At 51.3% G+C, this 13,994-nt stretch overlaps 1 protein-coding gene across 1 annotated transcript; it reads right to left on the reverse strand.

Annotated features, from left to right (window-relative positions):
* Positions 1-4,582: 4,582 nt before the first annotated feature.
* Positions 4,583-11,870, reverse strand: lamtor2 (late endosomal/lysosomal adaptor, MAPK and MTOR activator 2). Its single transcript, XM_060820584.1, has 4 exons — positions 11,761-11,870; positions 10,824-10,986; positions 7,898-7,987; positions 4,583-5,686 (listed from the first exon to the last, which is right to left on the reverse strand). Exons 1-4 carry the CDS (start codon positions 11,826-11,828, stop codon positions 5,630-5,632), a joined length of 378 nt encoding a protein of 125 aa, XP_060676567.1. The 5' UTR covers positions 11,829-11,870; the 3' UTR covers positions 4,583-5,629.
* Positions 11,871-13,994: the final 2,124 nt, after the last annotated feature.

Below are 13,994 nucleotides of genomic sequence, written 5' to 3' on the forward strand. Positions count from 1 at the left end.
GGGTCACCAGGAAACGGACTGGAGGAGTGGGATGGACAGACCCCTGCCAATCGGTTTCCTGTACATCTCCCCGCTCCATCCATACCAACCTCAGAGCAGGATCCAGGCAGCTTCCCAAACCAACTTTCGCCTGCTGGAAGGGTTTTTCCATCGGGAACTGGGGAGACCCCCGCCCTGTGTTTGGATCTGAGCGCTTGGGCACACAGCCCTGGCTCCCTCCATACCCGGTCGATCCTGTTCTGGGGTTGGCGACTTGCCAACAGTGGTGCAGTGGAGGTGCCCAGCGTGGTGATTGCGCAGCGAGACTGGCAGGAAACCGGGCACGAGGGGGTGGCAAACACCAGCATTCCAATAGCAAAAAAAACGAACTGGAAATGAGATCACCCGCCAAGACACACAAATAGAAAGCACGGACAGAACACTAGGCTCACTGACGATGTCACCGCGCAGGGTGACGAAACCTGCCAGCTCAGCGAATGAATGTACAACCCAAACTACAAATCTTCTCAAAACTCGCATCGACGTTCCCGCTCCAGAGATTGAAATAAAATCCTGCCGAGCTCATGTTGGCTATCATCCAGAGCATGGCGCTGGAAAAGCACAGCAGGCCAGGCAGCATCCATGGAGCAGGACTATCAATGTTTCAATCTCAGTCCCAACAAAAGTCTTTCTGCCCGAAACATCGATTGTCCTGCTCCTCGGATGCTGCCTGAGCTGCTGTGCTTTTCCAGCGCCACACTCTCGACTCTGATCTCCAGCCTCTGCAGTCCTCACGGTCTCCCAATATTGAATAATCGGACTGGGATGGCAGGACTTGACTTATGGGGACTGAATCGCTTAGGACCATATTCACTGGGAATTCCGGAGAATGAACAGGGGCAACTCAGAAACCGAAAAAGATATAGTCCTGTTAGATTTTCATAATTCATTCACAGGGTGAGTTTGAGTCACTGCTGGATAAGCTGGGATGTCTTCCCCCTTGGTGTGTAGGGGACTGAGGGGTGACCTTATTGGGATCTATAAAACTACCAGGGGCATGAATAAGGTAGATAGTAGGGGAGTCTGAAACTGGAGAACAGAGGGTGGTGAGTGTCTGGAATAGGCTGCCAGAGGTGGAGGGGAGTTACAATTTTGTCATTGAAGAAACATTTGGATGGGGACATGGATGGATAGATACGGAGGGATGCGGACAAAACACATGGGCAAATTTGACCAGATTAATTGTGAAAACTGGGCACTGGCTAGACCAGCATTTATTGCGCAGAGGGTCTGGAGACATGCGTAGGCCAGACCAGGTAAGGATGGCAATTTCCTGCCCTCAACGACATTAGTGGAGCTTTCTGACAATCGACAATGGATTCACAGTCATCCCTAAGTTCTTAATTCCAGAATTTTTTTTAAAAAACAAATAGAATTCAAATTCCACCCTCTGCCACAGCTGGATTTGACCCCAGGTTCCTATTTGAGTCTCTGGATTAACAGTCGAGAAATAATACCACTAGGCCATTCGCCTCCCCACTAGATCAGTTCGGGGATGTTCCCGATGACCTGGGGGTCACAGGCTAAAGAATCATAGACTGCCTACAGTGTGGAAATAGGTCATTCAACCTAACAGGTCCTCACCGACCCTCCAAAGAACATCCCACCCAGACCCATTCCTGACTAATGCATCTAACCTACACATCCCTGGACACTATGGGACAATTTAGCATGGCCAATCCACCCTAACGTACACATCCCTGGGCACTATGGGACAATTTAGCATGGCCAATCCACCCTAACCTGCACATCCCTGGACACTATGGGACAATTTAGCATGGCCAATCCACCCTAACCTGCATGTCCCTGGACACTATGGGACAATTCAGTATGGCCAATCCACCCTAACCTGCACATCTTTGAACTGTGAGCAGAACCACAGTTAGGCGTTAGTGTGGGGGTTTTAAAAAAAAGGAACTGTGAGCAGAAACCCACGCAGTCACTGGGGAGCATGCAAACTCTACACACATTCGCCCCAAGACTGGAATCAAACCTGGGTCCTTGGCGCTGTGAGGCAGCGGTGCTAACCACTGAGACACCATCCTCAGATTGGGACAGAGATGAGGAGAAATGTCTTCACCCACAGAGTGGGGAGAGACTGTGGGATTCTCTGCCACAGAAAAGCAGAGTCATTGAATGTTTGAGAGAAGGAGTCAGATACAGATTGCAGAGACACAGAGGCCGGCCACTCCGACGGACACTGGGACCGAAACGGAACCTGAAGATGTCACCTAGACAGAGGGACAAAACGTCTGTAAACCAGCCTCCCAGCTCAGTGAACATACCCACAACCAAGGTAACTGGATCCTGAGCTACAAACCTTCACGGAAACCTTGAACAGATCTCAGGGCTAAAGGAGTCATAGAGATGTACAGCACAGAAACAGATCCTTCCATCCAACCCGTCCATACCGACCAGATATTCCAACCCAATCTAGTCCCACCTGCCAATCTAGACCCGGCCCATATCCCTCCAAACCCTTCCTATTCATATACCCATCCAGATGCCTTTTAAATGTTGGCATTGTACCAGCCTCCACTCCTTCCTCTGGCAGCTCATTCCATACCCTTTGTATGAAAAACGTGCTCCTTATGTCCCTTTTAAATCTTTCCTCTCTCACCCTAAACCTATGCCCTCTAGTTCTGGACTCTGTTACATCAGGGAAAAGACCTTCTCTATTTACCCTATCCATGCCCCTCATGATTTTATAAACCTCTATAAAAGGTCACCCCTCAGCCTCCGACGCTCCAGGGAAAACAGCCCCAGATTAGAGTGGTGCTGGAAAAGCACAGCAGGTCAGGCAGCAATCCGAGGAGCAGGAAAATCAACATTTCAGGCAAAAGCCCTTCACCAGGAATTTCCTGCTCCTCGGATGCTGCTATGCTTTTCCAGCACCACTCTAACCTATTAGACTCTGACCTCCAGCATCTGCAGTCCTCACTTTCGCCAGGGAAAACAGCCCCAGCCTATTCAGTCTCTCCTTATAGCTCAAACCCTCTAACCTCCTTTTCTGAATCCTCACAACATCCTCCAGAATTGCAGGCAACATTCCAAAAGCGACCAAAGAAGCTGGAAGGATGGAGGACAACGCCTCTTAGGGTTTTCCCACTGCATGAGGCAGTGCATAGGAACGACTCGTGGGTATGCTGTGGCCTGTGTAAGGTTGGAAACACAGTCAGCTGAGGTCAGAGCAAGGGCAAAGGTGGAACCATCAGTCCCAGAGCGGGACACACCTTCAAAACCTCACGGCTGTCTAGCACAGAATGCCCACGGTGAAGAGAGAGCGCGAGCTCAAACAGTGGCCCTTGAGAGTGGTAGCCAGGGGCACACACAGGACCGATCTGCAAGTTGCATCCAATGGTCATGCAGTGGCAAAGGGCCAGGCCATCACGGGCAACAGTAGAAACACACCATCTGCCAGCCCACGGCTAGGTGCCTGGCATCATACAGGCACAAGGTGCTGCCCAATTGTGTTGGTTGGGTACAGGACATCTGTGCCTCAGAACCAACAAGCAACATCCAGGTGGCGAAAATTGGAACAGTTAACTATTAGTGGTCAAACAATTGATCAACTTGTCAAGTATTTCAACGGGTTGAGCCAACAGCCTATTTCACCTGCATTGGAAGAACAATTCAGTGGTGCTAGTGTTGGATTGGGGTGGACAAGGTCAGAGGTCACATGACACCTAGTTGAGGGGTGACCTTATAGAGGTTTACAAAGGACAGCACGATGGCTCAGTGGTTATCACTGCTGCCTCACGGCACTAGGAAACTGGGTTCGATTCCAGCCTCGGGGTGAATACAGTCATTCTTTTCTCCCCCCCGATTTACCCGTAGTGCCCAGGGATGTGCAAGTTAGGGTGGATTGGCCGTGCTAAATTGTCCCATAGTGCCCAGGGATGAGCAGGTTAGGGTGGATTGGCCAGGCTAAGTTGTCCCATAGTGTCCAGGGATGTACAGGTTAGGGTGGATTGGCCATGCTAAATTGTCCCATAGTGCCCAGGGATGTGCAGGTTAGGGTGGATTGGCCATGCTGTACAATTGCAATTAAATAGCATCTGGATAGGTATATGAATAAGAAGTGTTTGGAGGGATATCGGCCAAATGCTGGCAAATGGGACTAGATGAGATTAGGATATCTAGTCAGCACGGATGAGTTGGAACAAAGGGTCTGTGTCTGTGCTGTACATCTCTTTGCCCAGGATATAGTCCAACAGGTTTATTTGAAAACATGATGAGACTTCACCCAATGAAGGGGCAGCACTGTGAAAGCTTGTGTCTTCAAATAAACTTGCTGGGACCATAACCTGGCATTGCGTGAGAATGAAGTGTGATTTGTTCCAAACCTAGTGGTGGAGCGATTGAATTATGTCTGGAACGCAGCACCTTATACTAAACAAATATACAGGTGAGGGTCTAGATGATCTTGAAAGAGCCTGGGGAAGGGGGGGGGTGTCTGATCTGGATCACGCTGTAATAATGTTTGTGCTAAGCCTGACCGAGGAAAGGGGGTAAGAGGGGAAAGTAAGCTTCGAGACACACGTGACAAAAAGAATCTTTATTAACAGGTTCAGCTACAATATGCAGACGCAAGGTGGCAGCAGAGGTCAGAAAGCACTCAGTTTCCTCCACCAACACTCTCAGTCACCCTCCAAGGGCAGATCAAAATTCACCCTCAATATACATACTTTTAAATTTGCATGGAACAAGACTTAAAAGCTGGGGGGGGGGGGGGGTGCCACGGGGCATTGCTCCCACTTTGATTGGAGTGGGGGTGGGCTACTGCATTCTAGAACCTTCTAGAAACATCCGGCAGGGAGGAGAGAACTTTTGGTGCATTCTAGAAATGACCAGCAGACAGGAGATAAATCATGGGGCATTCCAGAACCTTCTAGAAACGTGCAATGGGGTGGTGGGGGAGGTAGCCATGTTCTAGAACCTTCTAGAAATGTCTGGTGGAGAAGAGGGCGGGGAAGGAAAATAGCCTGAACCCAAATTGGTATCTGTACCCAAGAAAACAAAAATTTAACCAAGGGCTAATTCGAGTGACTGAGGGGAGGGCCCAGGTCGTCCCTGGACCAGAAAGTCCCACCGGCTGGAGGTTTCCGGAACTTTCTCAAAACAGGGTTGTGCCCCCAAAGAGGGTGCGCGTCATCTCTGAGGCAAGAGTGGGTCTTTTTCACCCTTTCCTCCCCACAAGCCCAGGTAAGAAGTTTTATTCCTGCTGAAACAAAGACCCATTTGATCCCAACAGTGGCTACAGCAATGCAGTGGCGGCCAGGACCTTTAGTGGAAAGGTTGGCACTGTCCCCTTTCTGATGCCAGGCGATGCTTCGCTAACCCACCAGCTGCTGTCTCTCCCTGCACCCCACCCACCCCACCCCACCATCCCAAAAAGAGAGAAGCCTCGGTCCGTCACACTCTCATAGCCCCCTCTAGCTTGTTGCGTTTCACTTTTCTTTTCAAACCAAAGCAGCGAGGGCCCATTTCCAAACCTCGCTCCAGACGTCAAAAGGCAAAATAGCAAACGGTCTCAGGCTGGGTCCTTCAGGAGCGTGACTGCTTCCCCCCCCCCCAACACCACCGGCTGCTAGGAGGCAGCCACCTGGGTGAGGGGGTCCTGCAAGTACTGGACCAGGGCCTCAGCCTGGGTGGGGGGGGGGGGGGTAGAGGGAGAGGAAAAGAGAGAGAGAAAAAAAAACGAAGGAGGGGGGATGGGGAGGGAGAGGGACACACACACAGTGACACAGAGAGAGAGAGACAGAGACAGACACAGAGAGACAGACAGAGACAGACACGGAGGAGTCAGGTGGATGGGGAGACAGAAAGAGATCGAGATCGATGGGGGAGGCAGAGGTAGGGAGTCACAGATAGACAGGGGAGACAGTGATAGAGAGAGAGATAGGTAGGGGAGGCAGAGAGAGAGAGAGAGAGACACACACACAGACAGATAGATAGAATGGGATGGGGGGGGGGCCACGGAGGGGTGCCAAGAGAGAGACAGACAGACAGATGTGGGGGAAGCAAGGAAGAGTGAGAAAGGGAAACATGCATAGATGGTGGTGGGGTGGGGGGGGCCGGGAGAGAGGGAGAGAGATAGATTGACAGGGAAAGAGAGAGAAATGAGAGAGAGACAGATAGTCAGGCAGGCACAGATAGATGAGGGGGGAGAAAGAGATAAGACAGGGAGATAAGACAAGGCGGGGGGGGGGTGGGGGAGGGGGAGAGGGAGAGAGATGATTACATTTGTAATGCTCATGACAAGAGTTTGAGATTCCCACAGACAATCCCTGGATGCCCACCCAACAATCACTTTCACCTTCCAGTTTCCACCACTCACCCCCCCACACCTGAAGACCGATATATCACCCCCTGGCATGCCCCCTGCCTCTTACTGGGCTCTGTCACCACGGGTCTGACCAGGATCCATGAATGAGCGCCAGTGGGCATATTCAACTTGGGGGGTGGGTTGGCACATTATATACACCAGCACAGACCACATCCCCTGGTTCAACCCCTAATCTTCCTTACGTACGATCTTGGCAATAAATGGGGAGTAGGACTTGGATAAAAGTTTATTTTTCTTAAACCTATTACTCAGCATTCCTACCATCCTGGGTAGAGAGGAGAGTTGGGGTTATAGGTATTGGAATTTAGATGAATGAGAGGTGCCTTTATTTGAAACGGACAAGATTGTGAGGGGGACACTGACACAGGGGAGATGTGGAGAGGTTAATTCCCCATTGTGTGTGGGGGGAAAAGAGTCTAGGCCCAGAGGGGCATCTTCTCAGGAGTTAGGGGTCTGTCTTGTCTCTGAGGGGAGTGAATCTGTGGAATTCTTTACTGCAGACAGCTGTCCCAGACTGGGTCATTTAGTTTTAATTCACATATGGGATGTGGGTATTTATTGCCTGTCCCCAGTTACCCCTCGAGAAGGTGATGGTGAGCTGCCTTCTCAAACCACTGCAGTCCAGGCGCTGTGGGTCGAATCCAGGGTTTGGACCCAGCGACAGTGAAAGTACACCCCATATATTTCCCAGTTGGGACGGTGCGAGGGGGTCTTGGAAGGGAACGTGCAGGGGGCTGGTGTTCCCCATGTACCTGTTCCCCAACCCTCCAGGGGGGTAGAGGTGACGGGTTTGGGAAGGTGCTGTCTAAGGAGCCTCACTGCAGTCGGTCTTGTAGATGGTACACCCTGCTGTGTCTGGGGGGGGGGCAGTGCTAAGAGGGAGGGGCTGCTTTGTGCCTGGACAGTATGAAGTTTCTTAAGAGTTGTCAGAATGCCTTCCCAGGGCAAGTTTATGTGGGGAAGGGTGGGGGAATCAGGAGGGGAGTTACTCGCTGCAGGATTCCCAGCCTCTGACCTGCTCTTGGAGCCGCTGGGTTTATATGGGGCTGGGTCTATATGGGGCTGGGTCCAGTTCAGTTTCTAGGCAACAGGAACCCCCAGGATGTTGATAGTGGGGGGATTCAGTGATGGTAACACCATTGAACGTCAAGGGGGCGATGGTTAGATTCTCTCTCAATGGGACCCCCCCAGGATGTTGATAGTGGGGGGATTCAGTGATGGTAACACCATTGACCATCAAGGGGGCGATGGTTAGATTGTCTTAAGTATACTTGAGACTGAGAGGGACAAATTTTTCATCAGGATCAGATTGGCCATGGAATGGCAGGGTGGTCTCGATGCTGCTATATCACAAAGTCACGTTGGTGGAGGAGAAAGTATGGCCACACAGAGGAGATCTCACAAGCACCACCAGCCGCCCCCATCCCTCCCAATCGCCCCAACCTGCCCGACATCATGCATCTCCCCTCACCATCCCCCTCCTCGACCCCAGCCCCACATCTCCCTCACCTTAGCCTGCAGCATCCCGAATCCCACTGTCTCCTTGGCGTACATGCACAGCAACAGGTTGGCTACTCGGGTGATAGCGACTCTGCCCTCCTGAAACACAGCAGGACGGGGGATGATCAGACAGGGAGGACTGCCCGCATTCACTGATCCACAGGACACCCAGCAACCCCTCTTCCTCCAACAAGTGGGATTGAGCATTGACACACAGAGGGATCTGGGCGTACACTTCCACGGATCCCCGAAAGTGGCAACATTGGTGGATGAGGCAACACATGGCACGGTGGCGCTGTGGTTAGCACCACTGCCTCCCGGCACCAGGGACCTGGGTTCAATTCCAGCCTCAGGGTGACTGTCTGTGTGGAGTTGGCATATTCCCTCCCCCCGTGTCTGCGTGGGTTTGCTCCAGGTGCTCCGGATTCCTCCCATGGGCCAAAGATGTCCGGGGTTAGGGTGGGTTGGCCATGCTAAATTCTCCTGTCGTGTTCAGGAATGCGTAGGTGAGGTACATTAGCCAGCGGTAATCGTAGACTAATGGGATAGGGGAATGGGTCTGGGAGAGTTACTCTTCAGAGGGTCGGTGTGGACTTAGAGTCATAGAGATGTCCAGCACCGAAACAGACCCTTCGGTCCAACCCGTCCATGCCGACCAGATATCCCAACCCAATCTAGTCCCACCTGCCAGCACCCAGCCCATATCCCTCCAAACCCTTCCTATTCATATACCCATCCAGATGCCTTTTAAATGTTGCAATTGTACCAGCCTCCACCCCTTCCTCTGGCATAAACGTACCACCCTCTGTGTGAAAAGGTTGCCCTCGGGTCCCTTTCCCCTCTCACCCTAAACCTATGCCCCTCTAGTTCTAGACTCCCCCACCCCAGGGAAAAGACCTTGTCTATTTACCCTATCCATCCCCCTCATGACTTTATAAACCTCTATAAGGTCACCCCTCAGCCTCCAACGTTCCAGGGAAAACAGTCCCAGCCTGTTCAGCTTCTCCCTGTAGCTCAAACCCTCCAACCCTGGCAACATCGTTGTAAATCTTTTCTGAACCCTTACAAGTTTCACAACATCTTTCTGGTAGGAAGGAGACCAGAATTGCACACAATATTCCAAAAATGGCCTAACCAACATCCTTTACAGCCGCAACCTGACCTCCCAACTCCTGTACTCAATACTCTGACCAATAAAGGAATGCATACCAAACACCTTCTTCACTATCCTATCTACCTGCGACTCCACTTTCAAGGAGCTATGAATCTGCACTCCAAGGTCTCTTTGTTCAGCAACACTCCCTAGGACCTTACCATTAAGTGTATAAGACTTGCTAAGATTTGCTTTCCCAAAATGCAGCACCTCACATTTATCTAAATTAAACTCCATCTGCCACTTCTCAGCCCATTGGCCCATCTGGTCAAGATCCTGTTGTATTCGGATCTTCTTCGCTGTCCACTACACCTCCAATTTCTGCGTCATCTGCAAACTTACTAACTATACCCCTTATGTCCACATCTAAATCATTTATGTAAATGACGAAAAATAGTGGACCCAGCACCTTGTGTCACAGGTTTCCAGTCTGAAAAACAACCCTCCATCACCACCCTGTCTTCTACCTTTGAGCCAGTTCTGTAACCAAATGGCTAATTCTCTAACTTTGCTAACCAGTCTCCCATAGGAATCTTGTGAATGCCTTACTAAAGTCCATATAGATCACATCTACTGCTCTGCCCTCATCAATCCTCTTTGTTACTTCTTCAAAAAACTCAATCAAGTTCATGAGACATGATTTCCCACGATAGCCATGTTGACTATCCCTCATCAGTCCTTGACTTTCCAAATGTGTGTAAATCCTGTCCCTCAACAACTTAGCCACTAATGATGTCAGCCTCATTGGTCTATAGTTCCCTGGCTCGTCCTTACCACCTTTCTTAAACAGTGGTACCACCTTAGCCAATGTCCAGTCTTCCGGCACCTCACCTGTGACTATCAATGATACAAAGACCTTAGCAAGGGGCCCAGCAGTCACTTCCCTTGTTGGGCTGAAGGGCCTGTTTCTACACTGTAGGAATTCTATGATTCTTGTCTTGAATTGGCACTGAATATAAAAGTTCTCAAGTTATGTTACATCTGTGGAAGAGTTTGGTTAGCCCACATTTGGAATATTGCACGCAGTTTTGGTTACGTGGATGCTTTAGAGGGGGTGCAGAGAGGGTTCATCGGGACGTTGCCCGGTCTGGAGGGCTCGAGTTACGAGGAGAGGTCGGATAGAAGCGGACTGGTTTTTTTGTAGGCTGAGGGGCGACCTGACAGAGGTCTACAAAATGGTGGGAGGCATAGATAGGGTGGACAGTGTAGGGCTTCCTCCACCCCACAGGGTGGACAGGTCAACAACAAGAGGGCACGGGTCAAGGTGAGAGGGGGAAGTTTAGCGAGGGAGAGGTGCAGGGAAAATTTCTCACATCCAGAGGGTAGTGGGGGCCTGGAATGCACTGCCAGTGGAGGTGGTGAAAGCAGGCACATTAGCGACGTTTAAGGCATACCTTGGTAGACATGAACTGGGGGCGAACAGAGGGACAGAATAGTGTATGAGCAATAAGTAGCAGGCCTACAAAAAGAACAGGAATTGGGAGAGGCTTGATGGGCTGAAGGGCATGTTCCTGCGCTATTTCGAATTGTATAAGTGTGGGTGACAAGCTGAAACACGTTCACACCCTCCAACACGTGAACACGCTACTCCTGAGTAGTTCTTTGGAATTGGGTGGAGAGTCCCCCCTTCTTGACTCCCGCTTCCCCATTCTCTCAACGCTGTCCTACCCTGTCATGTCCCAGTCTCCATCTCTCCCAAAAGGGGAACCACCACCACCACCTCCTCCTCCTCCACCTCCTCCTCCCCAGCTCGCCACGCCACTCTCCCCTCCCCAGCCGCACCATGCAGTCCATGAGGATGAATCGCAGCTTGTCCTCGTTGAAGGCCTGATGCCCATTCTTGGCATAGGCAGCCCAGATGTTGCTGGCGATGGCTGCAGTCACCCGGGCATCCGTGTCCCCGTAGCCAGAGTAGGCGAGGAGCGAGCCCTCATTGTTCAGCAGCCTGTGGGGGTGAAGAGGGAGCGAGGATGGCTATCGTTAGCTGGTACACAGCCGGCGCTAGACGCAGCGGGAAGGACGATGGTACTGACACACCCACCTCTCCCTCACAGGCATCCAGACGCCCAACACCTCACAATACCAGCTCAAACTCTTCCACCGTGTTCATCCTCCCCTCCTCATTCCCACTCTGTGCACATTCCCTTACTGTGCATCTCTCTCTCTTCCCCCCCCCCCCTTCCCCACGCACCACTCCCTCAGAAGGTTCTATTACCAATACCCTTTTCCTTCACAGGGTGTCAACCCCTCCCAGCCTCCCCCCCCCCCAACCACACCCCAAATCCCCACTCAGATTCCCTCCCCCCACAGAATCCCCCATCCCTCACAGGGCTCCATCCCACTCCCCCTCCCTCACAGGGTCCGCCATCCCCTACAGGGTTACCCCCCCCTCCAGGGTTTCTCATCCCTCTGCCCCCCTCCCTCACAGGGTCCCCCGGCCCCCATCCCCACAGGGTACCCTCCCCCTCCAGGGTTCCCCCCCCTCCCACACAGGGGTCCCCCATCCCTCTGCCCCCTCCCTCACAAGGCCCCCCCCACCTTGTCTTCTTCCTCCTTCACCATCCCCCTCCCCTCCTCACTCACAGGGTCTCTCCCCGCTCCCCTCACTCACAAGGGCCCCCCACCCATGTCTATCTACATCTCCTATTCTCATTCTCCCTCTCCCTCATTGGGTCCAGGATGCAGGGTCCCTCCCTCGCTCACTCACTCACTCACTCACAGGGTGCTCTGGACCCCCGCGGTGTTGGCCTGGCTAAGGACCTGGGTCAGGGCTTTGGGCCTCAACATCTTCAGGAGTCGCCGGAAGTCCGCAGTGACCGGAACCTGCCTTGCACCCTGGGAGCTGTAGTTCCCTCCTCCCGCCTACAATCCACGTGACCTCGCCGTCACGTGATAACCTCTCCCAGGGAGAAAGCCCAGCTCCGCGGTTTTTAACCACCACCGCCTCCCCTGGGAGTTTTAATCGGAGAGCAATATTTCTGGGCAAAGGAAATAGTCGCCGATGTCGTAAAAAAAACCTCGCGCCGCCATTTTGGTAGGGGAACATGAGCGCTATACCGTTGCCATGTTGGTAAGGTAGATCGGGTCGAAGCTGCACAAGAAGCCTGCTTGTCGCAGCCATCTTAGCAAAGAGGAACCCATCTGGATGCTCCCATTGTTTCGGATACAACTGAAGACACGCTTTGCCATATTTGTAAAGGTGAAGCCGCCAGCTACTGCGCAAGCGCGACATTGACGCCATCTTCGTAAAGGCGAATGTACGATTCGTGGTAGGCAGCTGGTGTTGTCGTCGCCATCTTGGTAATGGTGCACCGTCCAGCTGCTCCCATTGTTTTAGATAGAGGTGAAGATATTCTTAATCGCCATGTTCGTAAAGGAGAATGAAAAAACTGCGGGGAGAGAGGGTACTGTTGCCATGTTGGTACAGGCCAACCCTCTTCACTTGGATGTCGACGAAGCTGATTTTCCACCATGTTTGTAAAGGAGAATGCGCCAACGCGAGGACAATGCAACCTCATGTGGCAGTGTCCCCATCCCTGGATCGGGAGGCCCGGATTCAAATCCCATCTATTCAATAATAAAATATAATCACCATCTCCAGTAGAAGATTTACCCTTACCTTTTAAACATGCAACTGAACAGTACAGGCACCACAGTGCTAACCTGTACAGCTGTTAAAGGTGGGAGAGGCTTGGCTATGGCCCTGCATTTCGATAGCACCTTGCTTTCCTGCAGAATTGTTGCAGCACAAAAGGAGACCATTCAGCCTGTGACATCTCTGAATGAGTAGCACCCTATGCCGAGCTTCTCCCTGTGACCCGGCATGTTCTGCCATTTCTGATAGTTGACCAACTCCATCTGTCCAATAGCCAATTCTCATTGGACGGGGGACATGAAATCAATCTATCTGCTAATGGGAACAGTTTCTGTCTCTCTCTCTCTCCCCGCTCCATTCCTGACCCCCTCATGGTTTCCAATCTCCTCCTCGCCTTCTCTCCTCCAAGAAAACAGTCCAAGGATCTTCACATCACCAAAATCCCTCATTGCTGGAACCAATCCTGTAAATCTTTCCTGCACTCCCTCGTGCCATCCTAGCACACCATTCCACAACTGTACAGTGTTTCAGCCGAGGCTAACTTAGCATTCCATACAATTTTAACATAACTTGATTTTAGACAATTGGTGCAGGAGTAGGCCATTCAGCCCTTCGAGCCTGCACTGCCATTCAATATGATCATGGCTGATCATTCCTAATCAGTATCCTCTTCCTGCCTTACCTCTATAATCCTTGATTCCACTATCTTTGAGAGCTCTATCCAACCCTTTCTTAAATGAAATTTTGTACCAAATGTCTCTATTAATAAATGGGCATGCTTTAATAAGACCATAAGGGAAAGGAACAGGAGAAGGCCATTCGACCCCTCAGGCCTGCCCCGCCATTCAATAGGATCAAGGCTAATCTGACCTCCCTCTTTCCTGTCTTTTCCCTGTAGCCCTTGATTCCCTAACAGATCAAGAATTATTATTGTCACACACACCTAGTGACAGTGAAAAGTTTGTTTTGCATGCAGTATATGTAGATCATACCGTACAAAGTGCATTAGGGTGATATTTCAGAGCAAGGAATGCAATATTCCAGATGCAGAGGAAGTGCACAAAGAGCAAGGTCAACATTAAATTTAAAATTTGAGAGGGCTTTTCAAATGGGGGTGCACAGTAGTTAGCATTGCTACCTCACAGCACCAGGGACCTGAGTTTGATTCCTGCCTCAGGCTATGTGGAGTTTGCACATTCTTCGTGTCTGCGTGGGTTTACTCCAGATGCTCCGGTTTCCTCCCACAGTCACAAGGGTGTGCAGGGTAGGTGAATTGGCCATGCTAAATTGCCCATAGTGTTAGGTGCTTTAGTCAGGGGTAAATACAGGGTGTGGGTGGGTCACTCTTCAGAGTGTTG

Source organism: Hemiscyllium ocellatum, chromosome 50 (genome assembly GCF_020745735.1).
Source record: "Hemiscyllium ocellatum isolate sHemOce1 chromosome 50, sHemOce1.pat.X.cur, whole genome shotgun sequence".
In the NCBI taxonomy this organism is placed as follows: domain Eukaryota; kingdom Metazoa; phylum Chordata; class Chondrichthyes; order Orectolobiformes; family Hemiscylliidae; genus Hemiscyllium; species Hemiscyllium ocellatum.